Source organism: Prionailurus bengalensis, chromosome A2 (genome assembly GCF_016509475.1).
Source record: "Prionailurus bengalensis isolate Pbe53 chromosome A2, Fcat_Pben_1.1_paternal_pri, whole genome shotgun sequence".
NCBI lineage: Eukaryota > Metazoa > Chordata > Mammalia > Carnivora > Felidae > Prionailurus > Prionailurus bengalensis.
The window spans coordinates 26,868,757-26,891,430 of record NC_057348.1 but is presented as its reverse complement, the minus strand read 5'-3'; the positions used below and the strand labels follow the sequence as shown (position 1 = coordinate 26,891,430).

Here is a 22,674-nt window from a genome sequence, read left to right as displayed (position 1 = left end):
TCCACTAAGCACAAATCAAAACTAGTAATTTGCTTAAAAATTAGAATGCAGTTTTCCCAAGTACCCTCCTTTCCACAGCAGAGGTCTTAGTGGGCTTCTACTCCTTTTTTAAATAAGAAGAGACTGGCATCTCTATCTCACAGCACAGTTGCACATAGGTAAGTTAATGCATTTAGCACAACCCTGAAATAATCATCTAACTATAGTTGGCACTGGTGAGATCCTTATTAGAATTTCTTCTTTGGGTTTCACATTATGAAAGCAAAATTCAAATCAGGTAACAAAATTCACTGTAAAGTAGAACCTAAAAGAAGGATTTGGATCCTGACTCCAGGAAAAAACAAAACAATTTTTTAAACTCACACTTTCAGTAAAGCCTTGTCTTAAGATTATTGGTTTAAAGAGATGTCACAATTTCTGGGTCCAATGTCTGATAATAAGAGTAAACTCCACTGTCTCTTACATTTGAATTATATATCCTCTTTCCCCATCTTTAGCAAAAATAAGGCATAACTGGTCATATTCCTTCATTAAAAATTTTTAAGCATGAAAGGAATTTAGTCTGGGTATTGGTCAGTATCTGTGAAATTCGTTAACAGCAGAAATATCACAAATCATACATAGAGTGAATTTTAATTTTTCTGTGATATTTCCACCAAATATTGATGAAACTTTGATATATAAATATTACTACAATATTAAATGTGAAAAACACATCTAATCCATTTGATAATTGTGCTACTTTGCAGGACTGACTTGTTCCAACCTTTCCATTTCTCCTTTAGATGTCTATTACAGCATGGGTTATAATAAAAACCTGTGCATAGTAGGGAGTTGATTAAATACCCAGACAATAAGATATTATGGATACAGCTATACAGATGACCTGATCTGCTTATGATGGTCTGGAAAGGTCTCAAAGCTGTGTCAGTGAAACATGGAAACATAGGATGCTATTTCTGTATGAGCCCACTGACTTAAGTAAATAAGATAGCTACCTAGGAATGCTGGTATATGCATACGTTTTTTTAGGGAAATACAAAAAAATTTACAGTGACCTTTAAGAATGAGGACTAGTAGAGGCAAGGGGCAGGAAGATAAGACTTTTACTTCTCATGTCTTCCTCTATTAGAGAATTTTAACTTACTTCATTCATGATTTGTGATATTACTAGATGTATTATGTTAGAGCAATTATGAGACATTTTTAGTTTCTTCTATATGCTTTTCTGTCTTTTGAAAAACCCAGAGAATTGCTATAAAATTAAAATATATTTCTTTATTTAATGTCAGTATTTTCATTTAAGATATATAGTGGGAAGTAAATCCAAAAGTAGTGACAAAATAAAATCTTTTAAGTATATAGTTAAATATTAAATTTCTTTATTTATGATATAATAGGGAAATATGTATTTTAACCTATACTGTATTAGTATGAATTATGCTCACATACATTTTTACACATAGTTCACATAGTGGTGAACCTGGGACTGTAATCATCAAGGTCCTCATCCTCTCTGTAACATCACTCTGCTTTCATTTCCATCACAGCACTTGTCCTTACCTGGTATCTTCTTGTTTACTTAATTGTTTGCTTATTGTTGTGTCCCCAACTGGAATGTGAGCTTCAAAACTGCAGGGGTCCTGGTATCCCTAGCACCTAGCTCAGTCTTTAACACTTACAAGAACTGAATAGATATTTGTGAATTAAGTAATCAATGAGTGATGGTAGCCATATAATTTGAGCAGGTGAGTATATTAAGCAGCAAATCATCATCATCATCACCACTAATGTTTAGTAAGTTTTTGCTATATCTTTTACATAGTGTATTAGTCAGGTTTCTCCAGAGAAACAGAACACACACATATATACAACTTACATATAATACAGGCCTTGATAGATAACTTCCACCATTAGGTTTTAGAATAAAGAGAGAGAGACCTATCATAAGGAATTGGGTCACGCAGTTTTGGAGACTGAGAAGTCTCAGGATCTGCAGTCATCAAGCTGGAGACCCAGAAGAGCCGATGATGTAGTTCCTGTCCAAACCCAAATGCCTGAGAACCAGGAGACCTGGTAGTGAAAGTGCCAGTCGGAGGGCAGCTGCAGACTTCTTAAGGAGTCAGGCAGAGAGATCAAATTCTCCCTTTCTCCACTTTTTTGTTTTATTCAGCCCCTCCATGGATTGGGTGATGATGCACACCTACCATGGGGCTTGGGGTGGAATTTACCAATTCAAATGTTAATTTCATCCAGACTTGCCCTCACAGTCACTCTCAGAGTCATAGTTAATCTGGGCACCCTGTGGCCCAGTCAAGGTGATAGATACATAAAATTAGCCATCACACATCATTTATCCCATTTAATCCTCTGATACACCTTTTTGTGTAGAAACCATCAGAATCACCATTTTGAAGATAAGGAAACTGAGGCTCACAGAGATAAAGTAATTAGTGAGTGGTAGACCTAGGATTGACCAGGCAGTCTGTTTTAGAGATGCATTCTTAATTACTCACTCCCATTAAGCAATTTCGGGGGAGCCTTCTCTCATATTATAGGAAACTGTCCTAGTTCCAAAACCAAATGATGGAAATTATGTACTAAGGCCTATGTTATGTATAAGCTCCATTCTTTATTAAAAATGGAAAGTTTTCCTGAGATGATAAAACTGTTTCCCTGAAAATGTTCCTTTACTCATTAATAGTAAAGACCAAAAACTAGGCCATTGATAGCTTTTTAATAAATTAAGAGTTTGTGAAGAAAAGTAATATCTTGTGCTTTATTGCTTTTTATCTCGTTGCCATAGCCTAACTTTACACACAGATGACATTGTCTAAGGTCGTACACAAGTTTAGTAGAGAAAGAGCTATTCTAATTTTAGTTTTTAATGTGTTTTATTGCCTTTCAAAAATGTCTTAAATTTTTTATTAATGAGATATGGCTAAATACTGGTATTAATTATTTGCAAAAATTGAAGAGTGATTTTCATCACCTAAAGCCTTCCCTGCTTTAGTCACTCACCTACCTACCTGTCTTTTCATCATGCTTCCAGAGTTTACAGACTGCCAGTCCTCCCAACTGGTCTAAAAGAGTTTTGAAATAAAATTTTCTGCATAGGATGTGCACTCTCAAATTAGCCACACTTCCCCCACCTCACATTCTGTAAGTGCCTGCCTTTCACATATGTGTTACCTGCCTGGCATTGAACCCACTTCCGTTTCCATTTGTCCTTCTCCCCATACCCCACTTTCTTTCCTCTGAAAAAGGATATTACAGTATTATATTCTATATTTGATACCTCATAAACCCCATTTGTCTTCACCACATACATTAACTATCATATCCTTAAAGTTCTGGTACTTACCTATACAGGCATTAACAGACCCACTTTTCAGATAGCAAAATAAGTATTTCATCAGATGTCTTCACAAAACTGCACAGAAAATAAATAGCGGAAGTGGGAAGAATCCCCTGCAATGCCCTCGTGGCGCACTGAGGGCAGCATCGTGTGTGGTAAGCCTTGGGACACTGGAGTTCTGAGCCCCTGCTCTGTGTGGACAGATCTCTGAACATCATGAGCCTCCATTTCTTCATCTACGGAGGACATAGGATAATATCACAAGTGATTGGAAATTGCACAGAGGCTATGTACGTATCATATCCGTCATCTTTTAGATTCCAAGTTGAATGTCTCTCCCCCGCTAACTCCAATACTAGATACCAGCCCTCTGTTAAATACACTTAATAACCTTCCGAACTTTTCCTGCACACCTCTTATCACACTGGTAATCATGTAGTTATTTATGAATGACTTGCTGTAATATCTGTCTCCCCCATGAGACTGTGGGCTCCTTGAAGGAGGTATGTGTTCATCTTATTCCCTGTCTTACTCTGTGCCTAGAGCGGCTGGCCAGGGCAGATGCCTAATCATTACTGAAAGGATAGGTGAATGAAGGAATAAATAAATGATTATGAACGGACTTTGTAAAGTGTTAAATGCTATTCAAGATGTAATATATTAATAGCATATTTACTAACCATTTAGTCCCTACTAAGCACAGTATTTGGCATGTTACATGCATTGTTTCATACAATCTAACAAAAGCACCATAACTTAAGCACTGTCATTATCTCAATCTTAATGAAAGAAAGTGAGGCTTAATGAAAGAAAGGTTAAGCACCTTGTCTAAAATAATATTGCTCCACAGAACAGCCCTTTTTGTATTTTTGACATTCTTTATAACAGTGCACATATAATAAAATAAAAATTAATCCAATTCAAGGTCTGGATTCTGGTAGCAAGTTTAATTCTGATTTGATGGCTAGATAATAGATGTAAGTCTTGAGCATGACCCTTCAATGATTAGAGTTGAAAATTCAGCAGGTTTTTCTGGTTAAGCTTTGAAAACCCTGCAAACTTAAATGACTATTATAATTAGAACATTGTATCTTGAGACAAAAATGAATGTTTATTTTTCTAAGAGACAATTAGAGAGTAGACCCTCAGGTTTTATATTCTAACTACAAAGGCATGTACCCCTCATAAAATAGCAAAATAATTAATGGTAACATCTCTGACCTACACCAAGTTCATTTTCCACAAACTCAAGAAAATGAAACGCCTAGAGCATGACTTTAATCGTGATTTTTAACCTTATATTGTGCATATTGATATCATTCTTAAAAGAGCTCCCTTTAGAATTCAAAAGGCATGGGTTTCTGCTTGTAGTGTTCTTTTATTAAGATTTTTCTCATTATAGATAGAAACTTTGTCCCTTTTACTTTTTATTTTAGAAACCAAAGTCTAAGTTACTTTCCCTTGTAGGTTTTAATTAGGATTCTCTTATAGTAGATAAATAGCATGATACATATTTACAGAGAGAATCATGACAATGATTATAAATAGAATTACTAAAATGAAACAGGCTTTAAGAATGTATATATGTTAATTGTACCAAAAAGTTGAGTCTATTAACTAAGGAGATAACCTAATGGGAGAGTATTGATATACTTTGGTTTGTGAAAACATGCACTAGCATTTGTAAATTTTAGAAAATAGACTTAAATTTAAATGAGTAGTGATAGATTACTCTTTAAAGAAACCCTATAGATGAGGATCATATCTAACTTTCTGTGATTTAGAAGATTGTATTATATGAGGTTTAGGTATACCTTTAATGGTCACTGGATATCTACTGCTAAGCAAGATATTCCTCTAAAAAATTCAAGGTATTTAGGAATTTTTTTAAATACCTACAAACTAGTTAATATGTACATTTTGTTGAATTAAAGCTGGAACTGTATCAGTATGACCTTTTAAATATGCCCTCCCCTAAAAAAATCTTTCTTTTAATCTTGAATGCTATTTATAATTGTGGTGAGATTTATCTGTTGTCTACCATGTACTGTATTGGGCTCCACAGGTGGGGATACATACAGTACCAAATAAATGGCCTTTCTATTCAAAGGAGCTTAAATTAATTGGGGGGAACATATATATATATATATATATATATATATATATATATATATGAAGAGTAAGAAAAAACATTAAGGAAATTGCCCCATAAGATGTTTGAACAGAAAGATATGCAAAAAATATGCCCATTCCTAATGGTTCCCATGACTGGAAGTTCCAAAAAAAAAAAAATTCTCCTATTCTGATTACTGAAAATTTCCATGTAGGCCCAAGCCAACTCCCATGACATTCAGGACCCTCAGTGGCTCTTTCTGGGGAAAATCCACATTTGAGAACAAAATCAATAGTCCAGGATTTGTTCTACTTGGTCACAAAAGGTACAAACGATGATAGATTCTATAACAAATTTTTCCAATTGGCCTGGGATTTGAGTGTCATTTCTTTCTGTTATTGGTCCTGAGAGGCTAACAGGGTTTTGTTAACTCCAAATGGATATTTATAATGACTTTTAAAACACAGATGTACATACAACCAATAATCTATTTGTTAACACTAGAAAATTTCACATGTAATCTGAGTAGGCATCTGATTGTAGTGCCATAGCATTACTACTGTTGAAAGCCATACCACTCATTTAATTATCAATGTGTGTTGGTCATTGTTGATCCTTCTCATCCCCCATATCCTGGCAGTTGTCCAGTCCTATCCAGTCTTCGTCCTCAGTTCACAGACAGATTTTTCTTAAAATGAAAACTGAAATTCTAGCCAAAGTTAAAAATATTTAGTCACTGGGGCACCTGGGTGGTTGAGCGTCTGACTTAAGCTCAAGTCATCATCTCATGGTTCGTGGGTTCAAGCCCTGCATCAGGCTTGCTGCTGTCAGTGCAGAGCCTGCTTTGGATCTTCTGTCCCTCTCTCTCTGTCTGTGCTCTCTCTCTCTCTCTCTCTCTCTCTCTCTCTCTCTCTCTCTCTCTCTCAAAAATAAATTAAAAAAAAAGAAATATTTAGTCATTTAATCCAACATCCCTTTGATTCATTACATTTAATGATTTATTCATTTTGCTCAGCAAGTATCTATAACTCCGTGTCAGGCACCAGACTAGCAATTCAGGGGTGAAGAAGTAGGCTACTGAGTTTATATCTACTGAAGCACATATTATCAGAGAATCCCACAAACACATGTAAAAGGGCAATTTTGACGGAAATTTATGTGAGGGAAAGGTTATGGGAATACCTGTACTGGAAGAGCCTTCTAGCCATGGGGAACAGCATGCACAAATGGTCTGGTAGGCAGGAAGAGCTGAGGAGGCCAGGCTTTTGAGAGAGCAGAAAATGAGAGTGAAAGGTATGAAGTGAAGCAAGAACATGTAGGTTTTTGCAGCTACTGTTAAGGGCTTTCTTCTTAATCCTAAGAGCAGCAGGGAAGCCATTGAAAAGTTTTGAGGGAAAGGAGTGCCTCCATCATAAGACCACTCTGGCCGCATTTTGGAGAGGGCATGGGACAGGGAGCCAGAACAGACATGGTAGGTCACTTAGAGGCTTTGCAATCATCCAGGAGAGGGATGATGATCGCCTGGATTGCAGTGCTGGCAGAGGCAGTACAGAGAAGTGGACATGGATTGGCTGTGGAGAAGGTGGAGGGAGGAGTCAAGAATGATACCCAGATCCTAACTGTTCAAACTCAATGGATTGTAGTGCCATACTCTAGACCAGGTTTTCTGTTGGAAGCATCTTGGAGACGTGGAAAAGGAATTGAGCAAGAGGGCCACTGGAGACAAGGAGTAGAGCTCTGAAGAGAGGACTAGGCTAGAAATGGAAAGTAAAAATGGAAAGTAGGAAGTCATCTGGTATCTGAATCTGCCTCAGAACAGCCAGAATAGCTTCCCACACTTCTGCTTGGACACCTTCAAAATGACAGAAAATTCTCCACCACCATGACCAGACATGCTTAATTAAAGAAAAATGCTCCTTATGTTGGAGTAAAACCTTGAAGTAAATTCTTCTCATTAGTTATGTTCTTGCCCTTTGGACAAATGGAATCTCTCTTCTACCAAACAGGGCTTCAAGAATTTGAAGAAAACTGAAACAGTACAGCTGCTCACCACTTTGCCAGCCATTTTAGTCTTCTGTCCAGCAAACATTCTCTCATATCATGTCAGCAATATGACCCTTGCCCAACCCTTCAGCTTCATCTGTTGCAGACACAAAACCAGACCCAGAACACCCATCTTTCCACACATGTTGCTTCCACTCAGATCTAAATAAACACATGGAGCTTCCCAAGCGTGGCATGCTTTCACTAATTTTTGTGCCTTTTCTCATGCCTTCTCAGGGGAGTGGTTTTTAACTCTAGCACATGTAAAATCATAGCTCTACAGCAGAGGCTAAAGAGACGACCCAGCTAACTATAGGAATTTTTTCAAGGAATAGATCAGACAGGAAGTGGCCAATAGCTCATGTATATCCAGGACTGTGGGACAAACGTGGACTTACTTGGAGCCGACATCATAATATTCAAGTTGGTTCTGTCTTGCAAGTGAGCAGAGCAGAAGACTTTCTAGCTTGCAGGCAGTTTTTTGATTTAAGGACCATCACCCTCACCTGCTCTTTTAGTCCGGGAAGCCTACCTACAGTCACAAAGAGCCCCACAGCCTCATCTAGTCAGGAGTTCCTCCAGCAGCCTTCCATGTGGTCATTCAGAGACCAAGGCTCCTTTTATGCAATGATTCTTCTCAGAGCCTTAAAGTCCTCCCTTGGATCTTCTTCATCTTATCAAGAGATGAGGGCAGAGAGATTACTGGGGATTATGCAGGGGGTTTTAGAGGCCAGGAATTAGTTTACACTTCTCACATTTCACTTCTTACGGTCTCATTAACCAGAACTCAGTCACATGACCCATATAACTGCAGAAAAGGCTCAAAATGTAATGTAGCTGTATGCCCAGAAGAAGGGAAAGACAGCAAGGTTTGGTAATCACATCTGCCCTATCCTGGAGGTGAAACCAATTTGTTCTCTTTCTCCCACAAAACTTTCAATGATACCCTGTTGCCTAACCAAATTTAAAATTGGCTCTTAGCATTTTAAGGCTCTGTTCATTGTGACCCAAACTCATCCTTCCAGCTAAACTGGTAATTTCATTCCTCAAGGATACCCTACCAGTTCACTCTTCCTTGTCTTTATTCAGACACTTTTTTCTGTCTAGGGCACCCCACATCTTTCATTCTTGAAATCTTATGTCATTCAAGGTCCACTCAAGAAGTCACTTACTCTTTTTTTTTTTTTTTAATCGTGAGAAGTGCACTCCTTAATGCCCATCCCCTATTTCACCCTTCCCCCACCCACCTCCCCTCTGGTAATCATCAGTTCTCTGTCGTTAATAATCTGTTTCTTGGTTGTCCCTCTCTTTTTTACTGACCCCTTTTCTTATTTATTTTGTTTCTTAAATTCCACATATGAGTGCAATCATATGGTATGTGTCTTTCTCTAATTGGCTTATTTTGTTTAGTATAATACTCTGTAGCTCCATCTATGTTGTTGCAAAGGGCAAGATTTCATTCTTTTTTAACACTAAATAATATTTAGTAACTTAGTGTATATATGTGTGTGTGTGTGTGTGTGTGTGTGTGTGTATAATTCACATCTTCTTTATCCATTCATCTATCAGTGGACACTTGGGCTGCTTCCATAGTTCCATAGTTTGGCTATTGTAAATAATGCTGCAATAAACATAGGGGTGCAGGTATCCCTTGAATTAATGTATTGGTATTTGGGGGGGTAAATACCCAGTAGTGTGATTACTGGATTGTAGGGTAATTCTAATTTTAATTATTTGAGGTATAAGAGGTCACTTATTCTTCATTCCCACTGGTCTGCTTTGTGTTACGGTTACCTGTTGTACTATCACCTCCCTCCAGACTCCTCGAGGGCAAGCAGTATATCTTATCTATTTTGTGTCCCTGATAACCTCTAGTATGTGCTCAAGAGAGTGCTCAATCAAATATCTGTTCACTTGACTTAGTTTTTATTTAAACTACTTCTTTACTAGGATGTATTTTTTAGTAACTGTTCTTTCTTTTCTCTCCCTCCTCCTCTCTTTTTTTGAGGCAAAATATTTGTGGCAGTGGTTCTCAAATGACTGTGAGCATAAGAACTATTTGGGAGAGCTTGTTAAAATTATAGATTTCTGCCTCCCCTCCCTAAGATGCTAATTCTACAGATCTGGTAGATCTGATGTTAGGCTTCAGCATCTGCATTTTTTATAAGTGCCCTGTAGTGGAATTTGGATCATGTGACACCTGGATTGTATTTTCAGAAACATTGCAACATGGTACTAGTCATTATATCCATTAATGGACTACTATTGCCTTCCTTAAACAAAACAGATCAGTTCATTAACAAGGGAACAGGCAGTGTGCGTACCAGTAAAAATCACGATGTTTGTCATATCGCCTTTGGATCCAGAGTACTTGGACCACCTCCACTCTCTGGCAGAAGAAATAACGTGAGGATATCCAGTGAGGTAGGAGCAAGATTTGAAGAGCTCATCTAAGCGTGAGAGGCATGGGAAGGGAAGGGTTTTTTCCCCAGTGCAGGGATTGGGGGTTGGGGAAGAAGGAGAGAGACTACATGCCAAAAGCAGAAGGCTTGAATAAATTTGGAACAAATTCTGGATTTTTAAAAAAACCTCAAAACTGTTTTATTTTTGCCATATCAACACAATTAACATTTCTGAGTATTCTTTTCATTAACTGTGTTCACAAAACTTAAAGACAAATATATGTGAGCACATTTTATGGTCTCTCCTTCAAAAAGGAATTGGATCATCACCAGACACCTTACAACAACCAGATTCTCAAATGTTATATTTTTATTTTTAATTTCCTCCGAATTTCAGACATACACAGAAATTTTCAACTCACCGCCTACCTACTAAAGATGGAATGTATCAAATAAGCACATTTTAACTTGTGTCTAGAAGACTCGTTTGACTTCTGTTTTATCTCATGTTACATTTCTCCTTCCATTCCTTTCCAATTTTCTACTATAATTTTCCTCTCCACTAACTTTCTAATCTATTCATTTCCTCTAGTTTTTTTTTCCTCACATTTTAGTTGCCCAAATATTATTAATCTGTGTATATTCTACAGGAAATAAATGCAATTCCCATATTTAAAAATGTGCAGATAATTCCTTTTCCTTATAGACAATAAGATCCATTGGGTCCAGAAATAACCGATCATGCCAACAGTCTATGGCAGAGAACTGTGTTAGCAGTGCAGAAATGTTAGCCTCACTGATACCTGCGTCGGAGGAGCAAAGAGATAAAGAAAATATTCGCCAAATAAAGCAGACCGTACCTATTCATGGTAAGAATCGTGCATAAGTTTGTTTTTAATTTTTTTATGTGTATTTATTTCTTTTTTTTTTTCAAAGTTTATTTTATTTTGGGGACAGAGAGAGACAGAGCATGAACGGGGGAGGGGCAGAGAGAGAGGGAGACACAGAATCGGAAACAGGCTCCAGGCTCTGAGCCATCAGCCCAGAGCCTGACGCGGGGCTCGAACTCCCGGACCGCGAGATCATGACCTGGCTGAAGTCGGACGCTTAACCGACTGCGCCACCCAGGCGCCCCTGTGTATTTATTTCTGAGAGAGAGAGAGAGAGAGAGAGAGAGAGAGAGAGAGAGTGCAGGCTGGGGAGGAGCAAAGAGAAAGGGAGACACAGAATCCAAAGCAGGCTCCAGGCTCTGAGCTGTCAGCACAGAGCCCAATGCGAGGCTCGAACTCACAAGCCATGAGATCATGACCTGAGCTGAAGTCAGACGCTTAACTTACTGAGCCACCATGCATAAGTTTTGATAGCTAGGGGAAAACAGTTAGAAAAGTTCTTGTGAAGATAAATTCGAAGTTATATTCTTGACTAGATCTTACATCCAGAGAATTATCATTTAAAAATGAAAAATATGAAAAAAAATAATTAAATAAATAAAAATGAAAAAGATGGCGGATATTGAAGTATGTTCAAATTTATACATATATTATCATCTAGAACCTATTATTCTCTTTATTCCACTATTTCAAATTGCCACAGTACCCTGCGTTTTTATTTTATGATGATTGGCAAGGAAATAATATAGCATTCTACTGTCACTATATTTTGAGAACTCCACCTGCATTTTAAGTTTTCTTAATTATATCTTTTAACTAATCTCTTCCATTTATAAAGTGCTTTTTATTTTCTCTTGTTGCTATAAAAAGAACCCTGTTGGTGAAGAGGAGATTTTTGTCCCATTTTATAGATTGAAGGTTCATGGCTAACAGAGAGGCAAAGTGATTTGAAATTTGTAATCATTGGAAAGGATTGAGACCAGCACCAAAGGCTTACCACTCACTGTCAGTTTTTCCATTCTTTCATGTCTGACTTTTGTGAGAGTTGAAAAGGGGGGCACTTGTGTTAATTTTATTTGCTTTAGAGATTAATGATCATTATTACAGACTATATTTCCCATGCAATACAAAACTGAGATAAAGAAATGAATAACACAGATATTTAGTCCCAACTCTACCACCATTTGTGAGACCTTAATCAAATTTCCCAAACCTTGTGGGCCTCAGTTTCCTCATCTATAAAATGGGGATAAAATTACTGCTGGCACTATAGTAGTAATGACTGCCTCACATGGTCTTTGTGAGGATTCAAGAAGAAAAATCAGTCAAATACACCATATTGTGCCACGAAATTAAACATTCAGTTATTATTAAGTGCTACTATGAGTATTATTATTATTACTATTACATAATTAAATTACACTTAAGAATTCTTTTTCAGGTTTAATCTCAGTTCTCCATGGTTCTTTAGAAATTTATCTACCTCTTCTTTTAAAGGAAGAAATTATTTTTCTGTATTAGCTATCAGTTCCATTTTTTATGTTTTTTAATATAACGTGTTGTGTGATTAACATTAACCAAATTACCTGTAGCTCTCTGTAAGGTTATGTTACAAGAATAAAATGTGTTAGTAATTTTGAAAGCCTCATATGATCCTAATATTGGAGTAGGAATAAATACCTATTTTCCATGAAGGAATAAGTTATGCTTTTGATATAGCTTTGCATGATGTCAAAATGATATGGGAACATTCTCATTATGGCTCTAATTATATTTACTGAGTTATTTCAAACCATATACTACTTTCTGTTCTGGCTTTTTGTTCTTTGATATGAAAACATACCAGCTGATCTGCATGTTATGCACCCACATCCCCCTCAAGAACCATCAGCAGATAAGAATAATAACAGGAGAAGATTACGATTAAAAAGCACCAACAGAGAAAGGACAGAGGCACACCGAGGTACGACCCTAATTCAATACTATCTTATATCTGTATATTATTCAGAACAATGGAATCTCTCTCTGCAGGTTGTAAATTTCAAAGGATTACGAACCAATTCATTTAAAATACAAATATCTTTTCTACAGGGATTATGGAAATCAAATTTTCTGCAAAAGAATTGCTCTAGAGCCCTAACGGAGATTTGCTGGATTAAATAGACAGTACCGCAGAAATAAAGGACTTCCTACTTTCTACTCTCAAAGGCTGAATAAGCTTAAATTACTGTTTTTTAGAAACGGCCCAAATTTGATAGGGGAGGTTTCTTCCTGCAGACTTTCCTAAAATTGAACTTAACTCGTAATTTTTCATGTTTCATTTATATCTCTTCTTTTTAAATTGAGCCCTTTTCAGATATGCATATTCATCTTTTTTTACATTTACTGTCCCTCCCTTTTGACTCTATGCCATCTGATATAATGTAGGTTAAAATTTCAACTGTTTGCAACCAGTAAAGCATTAGATAAATTTAGGTGGCTATTATAGTTATCCCTTTGAATACTGGATTTGAGGTAATGCAAGGATAGATTTGTCTGCACATGCAGTAGTTACCCTGAGTCAAGCCCAGAGTATGTCTTGTACTCATCTGCTACAATAATTTCTCAAAAATGTAGGGTTCTTGGGTATGCTGAAATTCAACTTGTTAGGATTTGTGTTATTTTTATAAAATGATAGAAAAATTAATTGTGTCCATTTTCTTAAGATGCTGAAGGAAAGAGCTTGGTTTAAAAGAGTCTGTTTCAACAAGAGTTGTAATTTAAAGTAAACACACTCCATTTTATGTGGAACCAAAGGGGAAAATATAGGACCCTTTAAAAATGATATGGGTTTTGGAATTCCTTTTATTGCATATTGTAAAACTTAAATCTAAAATGTCCCCCATGCAAATATCAAGGAGTTTAAAGATGAACCGATACAAAAATGCAGCTGAGTTCATCTTTAAAACATTCTAATGGAAAAGAAAAAAAACTGCATATAATCTGTATTGTCACCTCTGATGTGCTTTTCAATAGTCATGTAGAAAAGTACCCCATGTTAATAGTTTTCTTTGAAAATAACTTCTTTAAAAAATCAAAAATAACATAGTGGAAAATATTTATTCCAATAAAGGCTGTTCTTCAGGAAATAACAGGAATGAAGATAAAGCGACAACCCCCCTCAACAGTGTGTCCCAACAGAAAGCAGAGATGAACCCAAGCTCTCCAGCACCACAGTCTCCTGATCAAGCAGGTTGGCATCTTTATGGCACCCCAGAATCGTTAATAATGAATAAAATCTAAGTATGTCGAACATTTCAAACCCAGTCATTTTGAAAAGTTGTGATTCAGTCGCTTGCTACAAATCTATCATTTTTCATAAATCTCCTTTTAACCCCACTTGCATGTCAGACTTTGAGGGATGAAAGGGTATTTTTATGTTCAAGTTTCAATGCATCAGAAGGAAAGTTTGAAACTCCAAAGTTTTCACCTGACATCATCACCATCCCCAAAGATTACCTATTGTTACAAGACCCCCATCCTCTTTATAATGGAGATGGTTGGAGTCTAGCACATTGAGCCCATCAACATATCTTGCCTAGCAGGTGTGTGGTACTTTTACAAAGGCGAATTGTTCTGAGCAAGGGAAAAGGGAAAATAAATGAAAATTGTTTGTAGTTTGTCAGTCTTATTTATGCAATGTTGAAACCTTCATTAAAATGTTAGGCGCAATTAGTGTCTCTAGCATAAATCTGACTGTGTAGAAAAACTAATTAGATGTTTAGGTGATCATTCTTGCATTTATCTTGTTTGCTGCAATATTGTGATTACACAGTAATTTACATATTTTCCTAAGAAAACACACCAAATTATTCATTACAATTGATATGGAAATACTTTGAGGTAAAACTACAAATTCCAAAAAAGCATGTGGCGGTGAGATAATTAGAGTCCGTTTGGTGTAAAAACACTCCTTTGACTTTGACTTTTTGACAGTTAATAATATGTTTGGCAGTAGGTCATGCACGTTGTTTAATTGCATAATGAAGATTCCCAGTATCTTTTCCTCAAATTTTCTTTACGAATCCATGTATGTAATGCAACACATTGGGTTTTTTTTTAAATCTTTTTCAACATTTACTTATTAATAAAGCATCTACAGAGTTTACAAAGCATGTGCTATGTTCTTAGCACCACGCGAAAGACTTTGCTGTCCCAAAGAGGACAGCCCAGTGAATCTGTTTATTTCACCTGCTCACGGCACACTGACCCAGGAGTCTCCACATCCCCTGTGAATGTGGTCTGATGACATAGATTCATCCTGCTGTTGGCCATTTACCTACAGAAAATGTGAAAGCCTTGTCCCTTGTAGGTGTTCCCTAAGAAATGTACATTTGTTACTCTTTCTATAGGCAAGTTATGTTATATAATGATAGTGCTAAGTTAGGCAACCAGCGAATACATTATGCTGAATACAATTTCATTTGTGCCATTAATGTTACTTTTATTAAAGGTCTTTTCTTTGTTGGTTTCCTGATGTAGGCTTTAGAGTTTCAAGTCAGCAAATCTTGGTTACTTTCCTTGTGAAGATAAATGTAGCCAGATTCCAGAGTCAGGATAAAATGACCATGTCCACATTTTGGTTCTGCTGAACGCAGATTTTTGTAAGATTTTCACCATTGACATAATGTAGGAGGGAAAAAAGTAAATTTTAAGGAAAATAGACTAAGTTGAGAAAATGTGACTTTTTCCTGCCATCACTCTAAAGAAAATAAGCATGCTTTTAATAACATTCATTGTAAAGATTTGTTCCAATTTGCCTGGATCATAGCTATAAAAATCTACCTCAGTGTTACATAAAAGATTAAACTATGTTATTCACCTGAAACTAATGTGACATTGTACATCAACTCTACTTTTTAAAAGATTTTTTAAAGTTTTGATATAAATGTATCTCAGTGGTGTAGTATTCAGTATTTTTAACAAAAACAATGTTGTGCAAAAAGATTTTTGTATGAAAACATTCCCTCCTATAGTTAAACATAAAGAACTTTTTCACCAGCAGAAATCACCAGTCACATTAACAAGTATTTCTGTGGATTTACTATTACTTGAAAAGTCTACTCAAGTTTAGTCTATGAATTGCCCCCGCTTCAGTCAGTGAAAGGGAAAAGAAAAGCCTGTTAACCTCTTCATGGTTTCCTCTCCTCCATGATTTGTAATCTGAACAATGCCCAGATATTTTATTTAAAGAAACTTGTTAAATGCCCTGCCCTCCTACAGGTAAAAGAAGATATTAGTTACTCAAACGCTTTTAAATTTGGAAGATTTCCTCCCCCCTGGAATATCAAATTGATGAGGCTGTGCTATAAAGAGCTTGCTGCAAGACAGGTGATAATTATTTCAGACTTATAAATTTCCCGGCCAGTACTTCAACTCAGATGGAGAGAAAGTGCAAATGAGTTGCCCATAGCTGTAGGCTCTGATCTATGGGGTTAAATGTTTAGCAGGTTACAGGATGTGGATAGATTGCATTCCTTGACTTCTGCATTATTTAATAAATCTCTGTTTCAACACAAGAAATTTTGAACTAACCACCTGCCTAATATAACACTTCTGGAACACTCCTCTAATTTTTCTCATCTTTTTCAAATGTCAGATGAGTGGATATTTCCCGAAAATGATCACATTTCCCATTTGGCGTCCAGCAGACAGTCTCTCCTTCTGGATGACGACTCCCGCCACGCTTCACACCTGTGGCTAGAAGCCAGCAAGGAAAGTGAACGTGACCAACTGGCAGAGGAAACCCAGGCTGTTCCAAAGGACATTTTCACTTTTTCATCAAGACCGCGATCAGCACCTCATGGAAAAACTCAAACTCTGTCCCCAGAGGGGTGCCCATTTATTTTGGATCTAAAAGAGGATACCAGTGTGACAAGGAGAGACACTGAATCGGAGGATGATTTTTATGGCGTTGACAGCAGCGAAGAGGTAACACTGCTTGATAAGTGCAGTTGTTTTAAAACACAGTTGTTGCATTAGCTCCAATGAGCGCTAAAACCAGTTGAAATGAAAGAGGAGAAATCAACTGCTATTTATAAAAATGCAGCAGATTGCAGTGTCAGTCAACAGTTGCCTCAGGTTGTTATGGTAACTCTAAATTGCTGCCTTTTTTATTAGCAGTCAGCCAATTTCATCTTTAATTATGGAAACCAGTTTTGGGGTTGTTTTTGTTTTTTCACTTTAATTTTTGCCTCACAGAATGAGAAGTAACACGCAGTTTAGTTGTATGATGGCGAGACCAGTAAGACATTGAGAACACGTTGTTCTGGCTCTCTGGGGGAATCGTGCTGCAGTGGCCAAGCATTCCGAATTGACAGTTTTCTGGCTTCCTTACTCCCCTGCCATCTCTCCACCTTAGACCTATTAGGACTCATTATTTTCCATATGGTCCCAGAATTTCAAGAGTTGTGCCAATTAAAGTCTAGATAATGAATCATGGATTAGTGCTGGGACTTGCCTTGCCCAGGGTTTTCTGTTTGCGGTTATTTAGAATACAAACATATCTTACAAATTGGTAAATTCACATAAAGTTTAAAAAAAAACTCGTTATAAACCCAATGGAAAGTAGTTCTGAAACATTTGCTTAAAACTTAATCCAGTAACTCTTTTTCTCATATAAAATGAATTTATTTGTGAAGCTCCTTTAGTTTTGTGCTCTAATGATAGGCATTCATATTTTCTGTGAAAAATAATTATCTTAAAAGCAGATTACAGTCAAGTTATGGTTTAGAGAAATTATACAAATCATTTCTATATTAAAGTTATATAATAATTATTATATCTAATAAATTATATAATAAATATATTTATAAATATAAATATATTAGATTATATGTAATATAATGCTTATATAATTATAATTAGAAAAAATTTTTGTGTATGCTTACAAAAAAAATTTTTTTTCAAGTTATAACTCAAGGATCCCCATTCGGACAGTAGCATGCAGGTTAGGTACAGAGCTCCTACCTTCAGAGCCAGTTGAGAATGTGATGAGAGTATTCAGGCAGTAATTATGGTGTTTTGCAACTTTTAATGAGTTTCCATAGCAAAGTGCATGGGGGAATCCTTTTTCTATAATATGTGCTTCTGAGTGTGGTGAAACTATTAGTCCTACCAAACAAACCTACTATAAATCCCTTTTTGCATAAATAGTATATTTGATGCCAGCGTATCAAATTGTGCTCAGGACGTCTTTGTCCCTTTCACCCTGAATAACGTTAAGGTATAAAAATTATAAAATAGAGATTTGCCTTCAGCATCTAGTATCTCCTCCATCCCAGCTGTCAATTCTTCTGCGGTCTTAATTGGCTAGTCTGATAAGTTAATTAATATCATTTCATTAACATGATAGCCCATCCTTTTCCCATGTGCACAGCACCATCTTTCTTACCTAAACCAAAAGAATTCCTGTAATGGTGGAAATTTCATGGCAGGTGGGAATTATTAGTTCCTTCCCTGGAAAACTTTGAGAGAAGTTTTATGGGAAACTGCCCTTTAAATATCACGACATGAGGAACTTACCTCTTCTGTCTGTATGAAGGAAAAGTCTTGACAAGAAGCAAGAGAGCTTCATGGGAAAATGAATACTAGTTCTGAATATTTTAACTTATCACTTTATGTGCTTTCTTTTGCTCTTAGCTACTCCTTACATTTTTCATTGTTTATTATGCAGACATATGCTAATTACCAACTATACAAAATCGAAAATAAATGTATCATGCATTACCCAAGCTCTGAGAGGCATAGCTATCTGGTCACCCCTGTGCCATGACCATCAAAATGACCAGTAGCATACGGCTAGAGCCTATACTCAGACCATCTCATTGCTAACACTGGTCCTGGCCCACCTTTAGTGGGAGCCTGCTAACAGTGGCAGCCAGAGAGAAGGGCAGAAGCCTTGTCATATTATACAGGCTTTAGGGTTTGTTGTTAGAGGCAAGAACAAGACACAAACTAAAATAGAAAACATGACCAACAAAAATGTCAGGTTGTATTTAAATGAGTTCTAGAATTTGTGATGATCCCTTCTTTATCAAATTGTTTTGTTTGGGGCTTTTTTGGTCATTTCTTTTTCTGTAGGATTACTTCTCCCATTTATTAATTGTGTAAGTCAATGGGAAATTGGATTACATATTTCAAATGTTTATTTACATATAGTCTTTGAAGAAAAATCAGTTCGGTTAATTTAGGCATCCTTACTATATTAGTTGCATTATTTGAGAACGTTATATCCTTAGAGTAACATAATTATAGTTAAGGAAAACAATGTTATGTTATAAATAACGGTGGAAAAATGAGTATAATTACATTACTTACTATGCTTTAGGTTTGTAACTTGTAGTTAAAAGACTTTATTTGATGGTAGACCATTGAGTATTTTTAAAGGGAAATTAGGTATATTCAGTAGTATGTAAACTAAGCAAAATCAAATCGTGTTATTATGATAGCTAGAGGGAAAGTACACATACAATAGTAAAGGCTAATTAAAATAAGCTTTCAGTGATATATTGATTTTGTAATTTAAGTGCCTATTCATTAATTCACATCTGAGATCTTCATTAGTGTGAGAGCCTCAAAATTATAAGTTTTCTTTTTTTGCATATGCTCTTGTCTTTGCTGTACTATATATTTTATTCCCTAGGCAGCCATGTATACTAATATTCCTGATACTCAATTAATTTTGAGTTTGTACTTCTTATTTGAAAAGCACACTATGGAAATATATAGCTATAAAATCAAGACTACCATGTAAAGTGAATTATCCTTGAAAGCTCCTTACACACTATTGCAGCATCTGAAAGGAAAAAAAGCGTGTTACTGTTATCATCTCTACATTGTATTTTATGCCATTATTCCCAACGTGGCTTTGAGTGTACGCCTGGTTTACAACTTGAGATAGTTAGCTTTATATTAATATTTTATTACTCCCCTAACTTAATTTTTCATTTGGAAATACCATCATTTTTTCCCCCAAAACTCTGGCTGTGTATCACACACTAAAGTAGATACTTGCAAGGCCAGGTAATTTGTCCTGTATCACAATCCAAATTGGAACATTAAGCCAAAAAATTATCCATAGTTGGACATGAATTATGTAGACTGACTACTTAGAGAATTCAAATTAGCGGAAGCTTCCAGATCTTCTCCCCATCTAACTCCGTAGAGGGCTGCAGAGGACAAATTCACCAACAACGGCGTAAAAGGTCCCTTTTAGTTCTCCCTCTCAGCTTTCCCATTATTTTTGCTTTCAAGGTACTTTTTTGTTAACACTCAGCAGTTAAGCTGTTTCGTTGTATTTTTTTCCTGATAGTTTAGATTTCTGAGTTCGTCTACAAAACATTCACCCCTGTGCACTTAACTAATGAATTTGAATTACTTTCTCACACACACGTACATACACAAAATAGAAAGAATATTTACTCCATTTGAGGCTGCTTATATTTCTGTGTAGCCTTTAAAAACTTTTAAATGTCAATGTATGTGTTGGGAAAAAATGGAAGGCCTCTATTTTGAATATATGGCCTTGCATTTTTATTCCTGTATATTATGAATTACAACATAACATATTCTGTAAACCTACCAGGCAAATTTAATAGTTAATTTGCATGAGAAACTTTTTAAGGCTGTTCACATCTATATGTCTTTACTATTATCTTTAGAATTTTTTTTTTAACATTTATTCACCTTTGAGAGACTGAGAGACAGAGAGACAGAGCACAAGCAGGGGGTGGTGGGGGCCAGAGAGAGAGAGGGAGACCCAGAATCCAAAGCAGGCTCCAAGCTCTGAGCTGTCAGCACAGTGCCCGATGCAGGGCTCAAACTCATGAACGGAGAAATCATGACCTGAGCTGAAGTCAGACGCTTACCTGACTGAGCCACCCAGGAGCCCCTATATGTCTTTATTATTATCTTTTGAAGCTCTCTTCTTCTCTGCAGAAGTCACAGGCCCCTTGGTTCTTGTGACTTGGTTCTTCATTTTTGTAGGCAAGTAAAAACATTATAAAACTCTCGTCTGCTTAGAATATCATTATGCCACTTTTGCTAAAAGATAAACATCTTGCAGGTAAATATTTGATTGTGGATAGAGTTTCCACAAGAAATCTTTAAATTGTTATCAGCTAAAAGAGCATGAAGTCTTAACTTATAGAAAAATATGTTTCTGTCTTAAACAATTAAAGGAGTCTCATCATTTTCCCCAAATATTCACATGATGGTGTTTGCCCATCCCATAGAGTCCTTCTAACTTCTGCTATGATTTGTCTGTGAAGCATCATTGGCTATAGGTAAGGATATTTACAAAAATAATTTGCCCAACCCCATTTAATATCAAGCATGTTGCAGATTAATTACCTGTTAGAAACACTTACATCTTCTTTTCGTTTTACTTCCTTATAAACTAGTTAGTAAAATGCATTATAAGTTACCACTATCAGTTATCTTTGCCACCCAGAGAGAACTGTATTACTTTAATAGTTTCCTGTAAGATTCAAGAGGTGGAAGTAAAAATACTTCTTGGGGATGGTTGTTAGTGAAGACCTTTAAGATACATTTGAGTGGTCAATCTTATTATCATCAAAGAAGATAATAATCTTTTTTTAAGATTTTATTTATTTTTATTTGAGAGAGAGAGAGAGAGCACGAGTGGGGATGAGGGGCAGAGGAGAGAAAGAGCAAGGGGGAGGGGACAGAGAGAGAGAGAGGATCGCAGGCAGGCTCCACACTCAGCATGGAGCCTAATGAGGGTCTCAATTCCACAGCCTTGGGATCACAACCTAAGCCGAAACCCAAGAGTGGGACACTCAACCAATTGAGCCACCCAGGTGCCCCTTAAGATTTTTTAAAATCTTTATTTATTTACTTATTTTGAGAGAGAGAGAGAGAGAGAGAGAGAGAGAGGTAGCAGCAGAGATAGAGGAGAGAGAGAATCCCAAGGAGGCTCCATGCTGTCAGAGCAAAGCCTGACATGGGGCTCCATCCCACGAACTGTGGGAACTCGACCTGCGCAGAAATCAAGAGTTGGACACTTAACTGACTGAGCCATCCAGGTGCCCCAAGATTTTAGTTTTAAGTAATCTCTGCATGCAACGTGTGGCTCGAACTCATGACCCTGAGACCAAGAGTCACATGCTCCTCCCACTCATCCAGCCAGGTGCCCCAAGAAGAAATTATTTTCCTCACTCTGTTATGACTCATGTCTTCAACTATGTAAATAATTGTGCTCTTTAGGTGACAATGGAAATATATACCTATATCATCTCTATTGGCTGCTAGCGCTGATGTCCCAACTAAAAGATGCTGTCAGTTCATACATTTAGTCACTAAAACATTGGACAAAAGTAAAAACTCCTGCTGACTCCACCTCAATTACAAATTCAGAACTGCCATCAAAGGTGTGTTTGGAATATTGCAGACATGTTTTTTTATAAAACTTTTAAAAATGTTATAGAAGACGTTTTTTCACTGTGGGCTGAATTAAAAAATCAATTGAAATATAAATAAATATGATCATCCACTTTCACAAAGGCTAAAACAGAATTCCATCCTGACTCACTCAACATTAAAGTTTTGATACAAAGAGCCTGGGTCCCATCTGCTCCAAGTAGGTGGCCCTCAAGAGTCATTAAAATTATCTTTTTAAAATTACAGCTCAGCAAGAACAATCCATTCTGTGCGTCCAGAAATTATTGTCCAAATGCCCATCTGCATGTCCTTTTAAGAAACATAGTTCAGCAGAGGAAGTGCTGGGTCCTTGGGGAAATCATTCTCATCTTCAGCGTACATATGCTGTGCTACAGTTAATCAGGCAAACTCTATTGATGTTCCCAG

At 36.6% G+C, this 22,674-nt stretch overlaps 1 protein-coding gene across 5 annotated transcripts in view; it reads left to right on the top strand.

Annotated features, from left to right (window-relative positions):
- The window catches only part of CFAP20DC (CFAP20 domain containing), a 239,001-nt gene that overhangs the window by 134,217 nt on the left and 82,110 nt on the right, over positions 1-22,674 (top strand). For 4 of the 5 annotated variants that reach the window (XM_043587807.1, XM_043587805.1, XM_043587803.1 and 1 more), the window contains exons 8-12: positions 9,802-9,938; positions 10,623-10,785; positions 12,653-12,769; positions 13,919-14,038; positions 16,445-16,776. In XM_043587807.1, the coding sequence (XP_043443742.1) occupies positions 9,802-9,938; positions 10,623-10,785; positions 12,653-12,769; positions 13,919-14,038; positions 16,445-16,776 (869 nt within the window). The remainder of the gene's footprint in view (positions 1-9,801; positions 9,939-10,622; positions 10,786-12,652; positions 12,770-13,918; positions 14,039-16,444; positions 16,777-22,674) is intronic. The other variant, XM_043587804.1, reaches the window with a different exon arrangement.